General features: G+C 49.4%; 1 protein-coding gene across 4 annotated transcripts in view; it reads left to right on the top strand.

The window, feature by feature from the left end:
• LOC106604216 (glutamate receptor 3) overlaps positions 1–15,182 on the top strand; it is a 300,167-nt gene that overhangs the window by 176,153 nt on the left and 108,832 nt on the right. For all 4 annotated transcript variants that reach the window (XR_006769822.1, XR_006769823.1, XM_045717884.1 and 1 more), the window contains exon 5: positions 13,616–13,669. Coding sequence is in view for 2 of the 4 variants with exons in the window: in XM_045717884.1 (XP_045573840.1) it covers positions 13,616–13,669 (54 nt within the window). In the remaining 2 variants the exon portion in view is untranslated. The remainder of the gene's footprint in view (positions 1–13,615; positions 13,670–15,182) is intronic.

Here is a 15,182-nt window from a genome sequence, read left to right on the forward strand (position 1 = left end):
ATCCAGAAAAGAGCCGTTAAAATCTACAATCACCTAAAATGAAGCGATTCCCAAACCTACCATAACATAGCCATCACCTACAGAGAGATGAACCTGGAGAAGAGTCCCATAAGCAAGCTGGTCCTGGGGCTCTGTTCATCAACACAAACAGACCCCACAGAGCCCCAGGACAGCAACACAATTAGAACCAATCAAATCATGAGAAAACAAAAAGATAATTACTTGACACATTGGTAAGAATTAACAAAACAACTGATCAAACTAGAATGCAATTTGGCCCTAAACAGAGAGTACATAGTGGCAGAATACCTGACCACTGTGACTGACCCAAACTTAAGGAAAGCTTTGACCATGTACAGACTCAGTGAGCATAGCCTTGCTATTTGAGAAATGCCGCCGTAGGCAGACCTGGCTCTCAAGAGAAGACAGGCTATGTGCACACTGCCAACAAAATGAGGTGGAAACTGAGCTGCACTTCCTAACCTCCTGCCCAATGTATGACCATATTAGAGACACATATTTCCCTCAGATTACACAGATCCACAAAGAATTAGAAAACAAATCCAATTTTGATCATCTCCCATGTCTATTGGGTGAAATACCACAGTGTGCAATCACAGCAGTAAGATTTGTGACCTGTTGCCACAAGAAAAGGTCAACCAGTGAAGAACAAACACCATTGTAAATACAACCCATATTTATGTTGATTTATTTTCCCTTTTGTACATCGTTACAACACTGTATATATACTTAATATGACATTTGTAATGGCTTTATTATTTTTGGAACTTTAAAAAAAAAATATATTATCTTTTATTTTTATTGTTTATTTCACTTTTGTATATAATCTACTTGTCACAGCTGTCGAAAGGATCGGACCAAGGTGCAGCGTGTTTGTAGTTCCACATTTTATTAAATCCGTGAAACCTTTGCAATACACAAATAACTGAAAATGACAAAACAACAAACCGTGATGCAGAGAGAAACAAACACTACTCAAAATACACTGCTCAAAAAAATAAAGGGAACACTAAAATAACACATCCTAGATCTGAATGAATGAAATAATCTTATTAAATACTTTTATCTTTACATAGTTGAATGTGTTGACAAAAAAATTACACAAAAATAATCAATGGAAATCCAATTCATCAACCCATGGAGGTCTGGATTTGGAGTTACACTCAAAATTAAAGTGGAAAACCACACTACAGGCTGATCCAACTTTGATGTAATGTCCTTAAAACAAGTCAAAATGAGGCTCAGTAGTGTGTGTGGCCTCCACATGCCTGTATGACCTCCCTTCAACGTCTGGGCATGCTCCTGATGAGGTGGCGGATGGTCTCCTGAGGGATCTCCTCCCAGACCTGGACTAAAGCATCCGCCAACTCCTGGACAGTCTGTGGTGCAACGTGGCGTTGGTGGATGGAGCGAGACATGATGTCCCAGATGTGCTCAATTGGATTCAGGTCTGGGGAACGGGCGGGCCAGTCCATAGCATCAATGCCTTCCTCTTGCAGGAACTGCTGACACACTCCAGCCACATGAGGTCTAGCATTGTCTTGCATTAGGAGGAACCCAGGGCCAACCGCACCAGCATATGGTCTCACAAGGGGTCTGAGGATCTCATCTCGGTACCTAATGGCAGTTAGGCTACCTCTGGTGAGCACATGGAGGGCTGTGCGGCCCCCCAAAGAAATGCCACCCCACACCATGACTGACCCACCGCCAAACCGGTCATGCTGGAGGATGTTGCAGGCAGCAGAATGTTCTCCACGGCGTCTCCAGACTCTGTCACGTCTGTCACGTGCTCAGTGTGAACCTGCTTTCATCTGTGAAGAGCACAGGGCGCCAGTGGCGAATTTGCCAATCTTGGTGTTCTCTGGCAAATGCCAAATGTCCTGCACAGTGTTGGGCTGTAAGCACAACCATCACCTGTGTACGTCGGGCCCTCATACCACCCTCATGGAGTCTGTTTCTGACCGTTTGAGCACACATGCACATTTGTGGCCTGGAGGAGGTCATTTTGCAGGGCTCTGGCAGTGCTCCTCCTTGCACAAAGGCGGAGGTAGCGGTCCTGCTGCTGGGTTGTTGCCCTCCTACGGCCTCCTCCACGTCTCCTGATGTACTGGCCTGTCTCCTGGTAGCGCCTCCATGCTCTGGACACTACGCTGACACACACAGCAAACCTTCTTGCCACAGCTCGCATTGATGTGCCATCCTGGATGAGCTGCACTACCTGAGCCACTTGTGTGGGTTGTAGACTCCGTCTCATGCTACCACTAAAGTGAAAGCACCGCCAGCATTCAAAAGTGACCAAAACATCAGCCAGGAAGCATTGGCGCTGAGAAGTGGTCTGTGGTTACCACCTGCAGAACCACTCCTTTATTGGGGGTGTCTTGCTAATTGCCTATAATTTCCACCTGTTGTCTATTCCATTTGCACAACAGCATGTGAAATGTATTGTCAATCAGTGTTGCTTCCTAAGTGGACAGTTTGATTTCACAGAAGTGTGATTGACTTGGAGTTACACTGTGTTGTTTAAGTGTTCCCTTTATTTTTTTGAGCAGTATATAATAACCCACAAAAACAGGAAGAAATAAATCCCCTACTTAAATATGATCTCCAATCAGCGGTAACGAGGACCAGCTGCCTCCAATTGGAGATCAACCCAAACAACCCCAACATAGAAATAGAAAAACTAGAACTTAAACATAGAAATAGAAAACATAGAAAAACACAAAACACCCCCTGTCGCGTCCTGACCTAGTCTACTATAGAAAATGACATCTTACTAGGGTCAGGACGTGACACTACTTCACTTGCTTTGGCAATGTTAACATGTTTCCCATGCCAATAAAGCCACTTGAATTGAGAGAGCTGGAGGGAGACAGCAGGGAAATAGAGAGAGAGAGATGGAGGGAGACAGCAGGGATAGAGAGAGAGAGAGAGCGTTAGGGAGACAGCAGGGATAGAGAGTGAGAGCTGGAGGGAGACAGCAGGGATAGAGAGAGTGTGAGCTGGAAGGTTACAGCAGGGATAGAGAGAGTGAGAGCTGGAGGGAGACATCAGGGATAGAGAGAGTGAGAGCTGGAAGGTTACAGCAGGGATAGAGAGAGTGAGAGCTGGAGGGAGACAGCAGGGATAGAGAGAGAGAGCTGGAGGGAGACAGCAGGGATCAAGTGAGAGAAAGCTGAAGGGAGACTGAAGGTATGTAGAGAGAGCTGGAGGTAAACAGCAGGGGTAGAGAGAGAGAGAGAGCTGGCGGGAGACAGCAGCGATAGAGAGAGATGGAGTAAGATAGCAGGGATAGAAAGAGAGAGAGATGGAGGGAGTTAGCAGGGACAGACAGAGAGAGAGAGAGATGGAGTAGGATAGCAGGGATAGAAAGAGAGAGAGATGGAGGGAGTTAGCAGGGACAGACAGAGAGAGAGAGATGGAGTAAGATAGCAGGGATAGAGAGAGAGAGTGCTGGAGGGAGACAGCAGGGATCGAGCCTCTCTTCAGGGGAACAATAGGTGGTGGAACTGTCTATACAGGATCAGAGCTGCCTATAGGCTGCCTAAAGGCTGAGTGGGCGGGAGGGGAAATGAAAAAGGGAGAAGTCAGATTATAGAGGAAAGGAGATCTTTGTATTTTCTTCTTTTTACTTTATTTTAGTAACACCAGCTTGAAAGAGAGAGAGAGAGAGAGAGAGAGAGAGAGAGAGAGAGAGAGAGAGAGAGAGAGAGAGAGAGAGGTTCTGTCCACAACCAAGGAGGGCTTACAGCCGCACGTAGATCTTCTGCACAGAGTCTGTCAAACCTGGGCCCTGACAGTAAATCTCAGTAAGACAAAAATGAGTGTGTTCCAAAAAAGGTCCAGTCGCCAAGACCACAAATACAAATTCCATCTAGACACTGTTGCCTTAGAGCACACAAAAAACTATACATAACTTGGCCTAAACATCAGCGCCACAGGTAACTTCCACAAAGCTGTGAACGATCTGAGAGACAAAGCAAGAAGGGCCTTCTATGCCATCAGAAGGAACATAAAATTCGACATACCAATTAGGATCTGGCTAAAAAAATACTTGAATAAGTTATATATCCCATTGTCCTTTATGGTTGTAAGCTCTCTGGTCCGCTCACCAACCAAGAATTCATAAAATGGGACAAACACCAAATTGAAACACCAAAATATCCTCTGTGTACAACGTAGAACACCAAATAATGCATGCAGAGCAGAATTAGGCCGATACCCGCTAATGATCAAAATCCAGAAAAGATCCGTTTAATTCTACAACCGCCTAAAATGAAGGGGTGAGTCAGAGAGAGAGAGAGAGAGAAGGAGAAGAGAGTCAGAGAGAGAGTCAGAGAAAGAGAGTTAGAGAGAGTGTGAGGGAAGAGAGTAAGATATAGAGAAGAGAGTTAGAGAGAGAGAGAGAAAGAGAGAGAGAGAAGGAGAAGAGAGTCAGAGAAAGACAGTCAGAGAAAGAGAGTCAGAGAGTCAGAGAGAGAGAGAGAGAGAGAGAGAAGGAGAAGAGAGTCAGAGAGAGAGAGAGTCAGAGAAAGAGAGTTAGAGAGAGAGAGTGAGTGTGAGGGAAGAGAGTAAGAGAGAGAGAGAGAGTCAGAGAGAGTCAGATAGAGAGAGAGAGGAGAAGAGAGTCAGAGAGAGAGAGACAGAGAAAGAGAGAGTCAGAGAGAGAGTCAGAGAAAGAGGGGACGCAGCGAGAGCAGATAAGAAAATCCAAGGCTCAGTGAGTCGTAGTTAATAGTTAAAACCAAATCATGAGGGACTTTTCTTTCGGTATAATTATCCTTTATTCATTCACTGGCAAAGCTGATTAGGCTGATCACATTCATTTTGTCAGGTTATGTAGCTGTAGCTAGCTGTGTAGCAGGCTCTCTCTCTGTATTGTAAGGGTCTGTAGCTAGCTGTGTAGCAGGTCTCTCTGTATTATAAGGGTCTGTAGCTAGCTGTGTATCAGGTCTCTCTCTGTATTATAAGGGTCTGTAGCTAGCTGTGTAGCAGGTCTCTTTCTGTATTGTAAGGGTCTGTAGCTAGCTGTGTAGCAGGTCTCTCTCTGTATTGTAAGGGTCTGTAGCTAGCTGTGTATCAGGTCTCTCTCTGTATTGTAAGAGTCTGTAGCTAGCTGTGTAGCAGGTCTCTCTCTGTATTGTAAGGGTCTGTAGCTAGCTGTGTATCAGGTCTCTCTCTGTATTTTAAGGGTCTGTAGCTAGCTGTGTATCAGGTCTCTCTCTGTATTGTAAGGGTCTGTAGCTAGCTGTGTAGCAGGTCTCTCTTTGGTCTACTCCCAACACTCCCTGGATCATACAGTAGAAATGTAATGAATGGAATGTTACAAAGCAATATGTACAAAATGGCTTATTTAAAAAGGAAGTTTCTTCTGGTGTATCAGTTAGTCACGTCCTGGCCAGTATAAGGTTAATTGGTATTGTAGTTTGGTCAGGACGTGGCACAGGGTATTCGTTTTATGTGGTTCGGGGTGGTGTGTTTTGTTGAAAGGGCATTTGGTTTAAGTATTCCGGGGTTTTTGGGCACTGTTTGGTTTTCAGGTATTCTATGTTTAGTGTAGTATGTCTGGTTCTATGTTTGGTTGATTGGGGTTGGGACTCTCAGTTGAAGGCAGGTGTTGTCTATCTGCCTTTGATTGAGAGTCCCATATATTAGGGTGTGTTTGTGTTTGTTATTTGTGGGTGATTGTTCTGTGTTGAGCTTTATGCTTTGCCAGACTGTTTGTTGTTGTTGTTGTTGTTGTTGTTGTTGTTGTTGTTGTTCGTTCGGTCTAGTGTTTTGTTATTTTGGTATTCATTTTGAAAATAAATAAACGTCAAGATGAGCCTGCACATGACCTCGGCTGCGTATTGGTCTACTTTTTCTGATGAGGACTTTTCTATTTCATCTGAAGACGAAGAATGCTGTGACAGAATCACCCACCAAACAAGGACCAAGCAGCGGAAGAGGAAGGAGCAGCGACAGGAGAGAAAAAGGGAGGAATGGACATGGGAGGACGTCCTGGACGGCAAGGGAGCCTACACCTGGGAAGAGATCCTGGCCGGAAGGGATCGCTTCCCATGGGAACAGGTGGAGGCACTCAGGAGAGTGGAGGCAGCTGGACAGAGGAACCATCGGGAACGTTACGTTGGAACACGGTTGGCTAGGAAACCCGAGAGGCAGCCCCAAGATTTTTTTGGGGGGGGGCACACATGTAGCTTGGCCAGGCCAGGGAAGAGCCGTAAGCCAGCTACCCGTGGTTATATGGAGGAGCGTATGGGGTGGAGAGCGCCATGTTTCGCTGAGGAGCGCACTATCTCACCAATACGCACGCACAGTCCGGTGCGCGTTGTTCCAGCCCCTCGCAGGTGCCGTGCTAGAGCGGGCATCCAGCCTGGTAGGAGGATGCCTGCGCAGCGCATCTGGTCGCCGGTACGCCTCCGAGGACCAGGCTACCCAACTCCCGCTCTACGCACGGCTACCATCAGGCCCCTGCACAGCCCAGTCTGCCCTGTACCAGCACCCCGCTCGTACAGGGCTACTAGTTCCATCCAGCCAAGACGGGTTGTGCAGGAGGTAAGATCAAGACCGACTGTGCGCCTCCATAGCCCTGGGTTTCCAGCTCCTGTCTCTCGTGCGGACCCGGAAGTTCGTCAACCCAGTCCGACTCGTCCTGTTCCCGCTCCCCGCACTAGCCTTCAAGTGCGTAAACCCAGCCACGCCAGTCAACAGTCGTCATCAGAGCTTCCCGCCAGTCAACAGTCGTCATCAGAGCTGCCCGCCAGTCAACAGTCGTCATCAGAGCTGCCCGCCAGTCAACAGTCGTCATCAGAGCTGCCCGCCAGTCAACAGTCGTCATCAGAGCTGCCCGCCAGTCAACAGTCGTCATCAGAGCTGCCCGCCAGTCAACAGTCGTCATCAGAGCTGCCCGCCAGTCAACAGTCGTCGTCGGAGCTGCCCGCCAGTCAACAGTCGTCGGAGCTGCCCGCCAGTCAACAGTCGTCGGAGCTGCCCGCCAGTCAACAGTCGTCGGAGCTGCCCGCCAGTCAACAGTCGTCGGAGCTGCCCGCCAGTCAACAGTCGTCGGAGCTGCCTGCCAGTCAACAGTCGCCGGAGTGGCCAGACTGCGCTGAACTGCCGGAGTGGCCAGACTGCGCTGAACTGCCGGAGTGGCCAGACTGCGCTGAACTGCCGGAGTGGCCAGACTGCGCTGAACTGCCGGAGTGGCCAGACTGCGCTGAACTGCCGGAGTGGCCAGACTGCGCTGAACTGCCGGAGTGGCCAGACTGCGCTGAACTGCCGGAGTGGCCAGACTGCCCTGAACTGCCGGAGTGGCCAGACTGCCCTGAACTGCCGGAGTGGCCAGACTGCCCTGAACTGCCGGAGTGGCCAGACTGCCCTGAACTGCCGGAGTGGCCAGACTGCCCTGAACTGCCGGAGTGGCCAGACTGCCCTGAACTGCCGGAGTGGCCAGACTGCCCCGACTGTTCCGAGTTGCCAGACTGCCCCGACTGTCCCGAGTTGCCAGACTGCCCCGACTGTCCCGAGTTGCCAGACTGCCCCGACTGTCCCGAGTTGCCAGACTGCCCCGACTGTCCCGAGTTGCCAGACTGCCCCGACTGTCCCGAGCTGCCAGACTGCCCCGACTGTCCCGAGCTGCCAGACTGCCCTGACTGTCCCGAGCTGCCAGACTGCCCCGACTGTCCCGAGCTGCCAGACTGCCCCGACTGTCCCGAGCTGCCAGACTGCCCAGACAGCCTGGAACGGCCAGAGCCGGAGCCACCTCCAGAGATAGGTGGGTTGGGGAGGGGGGGTGTAGCACAGTGCCGTCGTTGACGGCAGCCACCCTCCCTTCCCTCCCTTTAGTAGGGGGGAATTTTTCTTTTTGGTGTTGCTTGGGGTCCTGGACGGCAAGGGAGCCTACACCTGGGAAGAGATCCTGGCCGGAAGGGATCGCTTCCCATGGGAACAGGTGGAGGCACTCAGGAGAGTGGAGGCAGCTGGACAGAGGAACCATCGGGAACGTTACGTTGGAACACGGTTGGCTAGGAAACCCGAGAGGCAGCCCCAAGATTTTTTTTGGGGGGGGCACACATGTAGCTTGGCCAGGCCAGGGAAGAGCCGTAAGCCAGCTACCCGTGGTTATATGGAGGAGCGTATGGGGTGGAGAGCGCCATGTTTCGCTGAGGAGCGCACTATCTCACCCATACGCACGCACAGTCCGGTGCGCGTTGTTCCAGCCCCTCGCAGGTGCCGTGCTAGAGCGGGCATCCAGCCTGGTAGGAGGATGCCTGCGCAGCGCATCTGGTCACCGGTACGCCTCCGAGGACCAGGCTACCCAACTCCCGCTCTACGCACGGCTACCATCAGGCCCCTGCACAGCCCAGTCTGCCCTGTACCAGCACCCCGCTCGTACAGGGCTACTAGTTCCATCCAGCCAAGACGGGTTGTGCAGGAGGTAAGATCAAGACCGACTGTGCGCCTCCATAGCCCTGGGTTTCCAGCTCCTGTCTCTCGTGCGGACCCGGAAGTTCGTCAACCCAGTCCGACTCGTCCTGTTCCCGCTCCCCGCACTAGCCTTCAAGTGCGTAAACCCAGCCACGCCAGTCAACAGTCGTCATCAGAGCTTCCCGCCAGTCAACAGTCGTCATCAGAGCTGCCCGCCAGTCAACAGTCGTCATCAGAGCTGCCCGCCAGTCAACAGTCGTCATCAGAGCTGCCCGCCAGTCAACAGTCGTCATCAGAGCTGCCCGCCAGTCAACAGTCATCATCAGAGCTGCCCGCCAGTCAACAGTCGTCGGAGCTGCCCGCCAGTCAACAGTCGTCGGAGCTGCCCGCCAGTCAACAGTCGTCGGAGCTGCCCGCCAGTCAACAGTCGTCGGAGCTGCCTGCCAGTCAACAGTCGCCGGAGTGGGCAGACTGCGCTGAACTGCCGGAGTGGCCAGACTGCGCTGAACTGCCGGAGTGGCCAGACTGCGCTGAACTGCCGGAGTGGCCAGACTGCGCTGAACTGCCGGAGTGGCCAGACTGCGCTGAACTGCCGGAGTGGCCAGACTGCGCTGAACTGCCGGAGTGGCCAGACTGCCCTGAACTGCCGGAGTGGCCAGACTGCCCTGAACTGCCGGAGTGGCCAGACTGCCCTGAACTGCCGGAGTGGCCAGACTGCCCTGAACTGCCGGAGTGGCCAGACTGCCCTGAACTGCCGGAGTGGCCAGACTGCCCTGAACTGCCCCGAGTTGCCAGACTGCCCCGACTGTCCCGAGTTGCCAGACTGCCCCGACTGTCCCGAGTTGCCAGACTGCCCCGACTGTCCCGAGTTGCCAGACTGCCCCGACTGTCCCGAGTTGCCAGACTGCCCCGACTGTCCCGAGCTGCCAGACTGCCCCGACTGTCCCGAGCTGCCAGACTGCCCCGACTGTCCCGAGCTGCCAGACTGCCCCGACTGTCCCGAGCTGCCAGACTGCCCCGACTGTCCCGAGCTGCCAGACTGCCCCGACTGTCCCGAGCTGCCAGACTGCCCCGACAGCCTGGAACGGCCAGAGCCGGAGCCACCTCCAGAGATAGGTGGGTTGGGGAGGGGGGGTGTAGCACAGTGCCGTCGTTGACGGCAGCCACCCTCCCTTCCCTCCCTTTAGTAGGGGGGAATTTTTCTTTTTGGTGTTGCTTGGGGTTATTTTTGTTAAGGTGCTTCCGGGGTTAGCACCTTTAAGGGGGGGTACTGTCACGTCCTGGCCAGTATAAGGTTAATTGGTATTGTAGTTTGGTCAGGACGTGGCACAGGGTATTCGTTTTATGTGGTTCGGGGTGGTGTGTTTTGTTGAAAGGGCATTTGGTTTAAGTATTCCGGGGTTTTTGGGCACTGTTTGGTTTTCAGGTATTCTATGTTTAGTCTAGTATGTCTGGTTCTAGGTTTGGTTAATTGGGGTTGGGACTCTCAGTTGAAGGCAGGTGTTGTCTATCTGCCTTTGATTGAGAGTCCCATATATTAGGGTGTGTCTGTGTTTGTTATTTGTGGGTGATTGTTCTGTGTTGAGCTTTATGCGTTGCCAGACTGTTTGTTGTTGTTGTTGTTGTTGTTGTTGTTGTTGTTGTTGTTGTTGTTCTAGTGTTTTGTTATTTTGGTATTCATGAAATAAATAAACGTCAAGATGAGCCTGCACATGACCTCGGCTGCGTATTGGTCTACTTTTTCTGATGAGGACTTTTCTATTTCATCTGAAGACGAAGAATGCTGTGACACAGTTAGAGCCTTTGTACTGTTCAAATCCATGTTCTGCCTATCCTGACAACTAGGAAGTGTGTCCACCTGCCTCATCCTGTCCACTTACCTCCAGGGCCTTGTCTGAACTCCGCCTAATTATCTCTATGTAGGGGAAACACTGGGAGGGCTGTGTTCTGTTGGTCGGGGGCCTGTTTCAGTGCCTCCAACAGTACCTCTGGGTCATTAGATTGTCGCTGTGCCCCAGCCCAAGGTTGCTGTGTCTTAGAGGTGTGTGCCAGGTCGGAAGCAGGGTGCTGGCTGCTTCTCTGGCCAGCGCTGGGGCAGGTGTAAGGAGGCCTGCAGGTCTAGTGTTGTAGCCAGCGCTGGGGCAGGTGTAAGGAGGCCTGCAGGTCTAGTGTTGTAGCCAGCGCTGGGGCAGGTGTAAGGAGGCCTGCAGGTCTAGTGTTGTAGCCAGCGCTGGGGCAGGTGTAAGGAGGCCTGCAGGTCTGGTGTTGTAGCCAGCGCTGGGGCAGGTGTAAGGAGGCCTGCAGGTCTAGTGTTGTAGCTGGGGCAGGTGTAAGGAGGCCTGCAGGTCTAGTGTTGTAGCCAGCGCTGGGGCAGGTGTAAGGAGGCCTGCAGGTCTAGTGTTGTAGCCAAGGGGATCACAGGGTGGAGGTGTGGGTGGTGGCCAAAACCTCCAGACTAGAGCCAAAGGTCAAGGACGCTCTCATTGGCACCCTATTCCCTATATAGTGCACTACTCTTGACCAGGGCCCATAGGGAATAGGGTGCACTACTTTTGACCAGGGCCCATAGGGAACAGGGTGCACTACTTTTGCTCAGGGCCCATAGGGAATAGGGTGCACTACTTTTGACCAGGGCCCATAGGGAATAGGGTGCACTACTTTTGACCAGGGCCCATAGGGAATAGGGTGCACTACTTTTGACCAGGGCCCATAGGGAATAGGGTGCACTACTTTTGACCAGGGCCCATAGGGAATAGGGTGAAACTACTTTTGACCAGGGCCCATAGGGAATAGGGTGAAACTACTTCTGACCAGGGTCCTGTTCTCTCACAACCATTTTGTGTTGGATTTTGAACTTCGGCAAAAAGAGTTGGGTCCTAAATCAGACTTTCACTACTTGATGATTTTGACAGATATTAACAATAGACATGATGAGTATCACAGTAGTATGTTTATCTCCTATTGTGCTGTTTCTGGTTCTGAATACCCAAATACCAGGCATTGTTCTGCATCAAAAAGGGGCTTAGATGGTTGGCGTGGCAGGGGGGCGTGGCATGGGGCGTGGCATGGGGCGTGACAATGGGTGTGGCAGGGGGTGTGACCGGGGGCGTGTCCGGGGGCGTGGCAATGGGTGTGGCAGGGGGTGTGGCATGGGGCGTGGCAGGGAGTGTGGCAATGGGTGTGGTCAGCCCATCGCATGGCAGAAATGTTGAGATAATTTTAGAGGCCCTCTTCTTTACGGTATGTAGGCATGACTAGTTCTGTTAAGAGATCAGAAGGACTAAAAGGAATTAAATAGTTGAGTGTTTTTTCTGAAATTGGATGAAAATCTGTTTAATAACAACACACAGCTTCAGTGATGGCTGAGTGAAGAATGCCTGGGGATGTGGGAAATGGGTGATCAGCTGTCCCTCTTAGTTCCCCCTCTCATCATGTGTCTGCTGGGAAGTGGGCTGCCTATACAATGCGTCACCAGAGAATCGACTTCTCTAAATTGAAAACATATATCATTTTCTGTCACTTGATTCTGCAGAGAGAAAATGAAAAAAGCCAGATGTAAACCACAAGAGGTTGGTTTGAATCAGTAGAAGTAAAGAACAAGCTACTTAAGGCCGGAGAAATCTACTGGCTACATTGACTGTTTGTTTAGCGAATGGGTCTGGACTCAGAACATGTTCTGACACACTAGTTCTAGCGTGGACTCATGTTGTCGTGTGATTCCGTTGTGGAATGTGCGTTGGCGTGTTTGCAGAACGCTGATGAAAACTGAGACGTGTTTGTCAATCTCGTCATTGCATCCATCCAGACTCCGACACTGTGGCTGCCTGTGTCAGTCTGGGGGTGGGCTCTCAATCAGAAATATCAGACCTCATAATGACCATGCTGTATTCACAAATGCATTTTAGTATGGCTTGTGATTTAGAGATTACAACTGACTAGCCTGTATCATGACTGACTGGCCTGTATCATGATTGACTAGCCTGTATCATGATTGACTAGCCTGTATCATGACTGACTAGCCTGTATCATGATTGACTAGCCTGTATCATGACTGACTAGCCTGTATCATGATTGACTAGCCTGTATCATGATTGACTAGCCTGTATCATGACTGACTGGCCTGTATCATGACTGACTGGCCTGTATCATGACTGACTAGCCTGTATCATGATTGACTAGCCTGTATCATGATTGACTAGCCTGTATCATGACTGACTGGCCTGTATCATGATTGACTAGCCTGTATCATGATTGACTAGTGTTAGGGTTGAACTGGCTATTTGTATGCATAACTTATATAATATACTGGGGAAGCTATGCAAAGCACATAAACTACGAGTAAATCAACTGTTGAAGACAAGAAGAACTACAACCGGCAACAGGAAGTGCGTCACGACGCTGGGATCAGCCTGCACGCCGACGACAGGAGGAGCAAGTTTAAACCACGCTCCTCCTCCCTCTGACAGGCCAGCATTGAGCGGGAACTAACTCTGTCAGAGAATAAAAGAGAGAACAAAGGAGGTGTTGTTCTCTTCCCTGTTTGCCCTGCGAGGTGTCACAGAGAGACCGTATACGAACGACATATTTACCACACACGTGTTTGCATTAATTAAAGTACAGCTAAATCAGAAGTTACTATGTGCTGACTAATTTGTTCTGTTACCAGAAACGAACTGTCTGACCATGCTGTATTCACAAATGCATTTTAGTATGGCTTGTGATTTAGAGATTACAACTGACTAGCCTGTATCATGACTGACTAGCCTGTATCATGACTGACTAGCCTGTATCATGATTGACTAGCCTGTATCATGACTGACTAGCCTGTATCATGATTGACTAGCCTGTATCATGACTGACTAGCCTGTATCATGATTGACTAGCCTGTATCATGACTGACTAGCCTGTATCATGATTGACTAGCCTGTATCATGACTGACTAGCCTGTATCATGATTGACTAGCCTGTATCATGATTGACTAGCTCTGGGGTGATGTTTCCCCTAGCAACAGATTTAATATGAGCCTCCCCCCAATCCTAACCTTAACCATTAGTGGAGGAAATGCTAAACTGACCCAAAATCAGCGTATAGGGGCAACTTCACCCTACACCCCATGACACAGCTCAGTCAACACTGGTTGGCTCACCTTTGTATTGATCTCTCCTACAGGTGGTCTCTCTGGGGAAGAACGCCCGTGGATACCACTACATCCTGTCTAACCTGGTGAGTCAATATACAGTACCAGTCAAAAGTTTGGGCACACCTACACCTCAAGGGTTTTTCTTAATTTTTACTGTTATCTACATTGTACATCAAAACTATGAAATAACACATATGGAATCATGTGGTAACCAAAAAAGTGGTAAATCAAAATATATTGTAGAATTAATATTCTTCAAAGTAATCACCCTTTGCCTTGATGACAGGTTTGAGCACTTGGCATTCTCTCAACCAGCTTCATGAGGAATGTTTTTCCAACAGTCTTGAAGGAGTTCCCACGTATGCTAAGCACTTGTTGGCTGCTTTTCCTTCACTCTGCGGTCCAACAAATCCCAAAACCTCTCAATTGGGTTGAGGTTGGGTGATTGTGGAGGCCAGGTCATCTGATGCAGCACTCCATCACTCTCCGTCTTGGTCAAATAGCCCTTACACAGCCTGGAGGTGTGTTGGGTCATTGTCCTGTAGAAAAACAAATGATAGTCCCACTAAGCCCAAACCAGATGGAATGGCGTATTGCCGCAGAATGCTATTGTAGCCATGCTGGTTAAGTGCCTTGGATTCTAAAAAAAACTCAAAGTGGTACCAACAAAGCTGAGGTGCAGTTAACTCTAATTAACTTATCCTTGGCAGCAGAGGTAACTCTGGGTATTCCTTTCCTGTGGCGGTCCTCATGAGAGCCAATTTCATCATAGCTTATTTGAGCTGTTCTTGCCATAATTTGGACTTGGACTTTTACCAAATAGGGATATATTCTGTATACCACCCCTACCTTGTCACAACACAACTGATTGGCTCAAACGGATTAAGAAGAAAGGAAATTCCACAAATTAACTTTTAAAAATGCATTCCAGGTGACTACCTCATGAAGCTGGTTGAGAGAGTGCCAAGAGTGTTCAAAGCTGTCATCAAGGCAAAGGGTGGCTACTTTGAAGAAACTAAAAAAAATATATTTTGATTTGTTTAACCTCTTGGGGCTAGGTGGGACGCTAGCGTGCCACCCGTGGTGCACTCCATCAACAGCAGGTGCATTTCAAGAGCGGCAAATTTGAATCCAAATAAATGTCAAAATTCAAATTTTTCAAAAATACAACTATGTTACACCATTTGAAAGATAAACATCTCCTTAATCTAACCACGTTTTACGATTTCAAAAAGGTTTTACGGCGAAAGCATAAATTTAGAGTATGTTAGGACAGTACATTTACAAGAGTTGTGTGTAATGTTTTGTCAAGTCAAAGACAGGGTCACCAAAACCATAAAACCAGCTAAAATGATGCACTAACCTTTTACAATCTCCATCAGATGACACTCCTAGGACATTATGTTAGACAATGCATGCATTTTTAGTTCTATCAAGTTCATTTTTATATCCAAAAACAGCGTTTTACTATGGCATTGATGTTGAGGAAATCGTTTCCCTCCAATAACCGGCAGTCAAGTCAGCGTCAGAAATTAAATAATTAAAATTAGAAAACATTGTTAAAATATTATATTGTCATTTAAAGAATTATAGATT

This window comes from Salmo salar, chromosome ssa05 (assembly GCF_905237065.1).
Source record: "Salmo salar chromosome ssa05, Ssal_v3.1, whole genome shotgun sequence".
Taxonomy (NCBI): domain Eukaryota; kingdom Metazoa; phylum Chordata; class Actinopteri; order Salmoniformes; family Salmonidae; genus Salmo; species Salmo salar.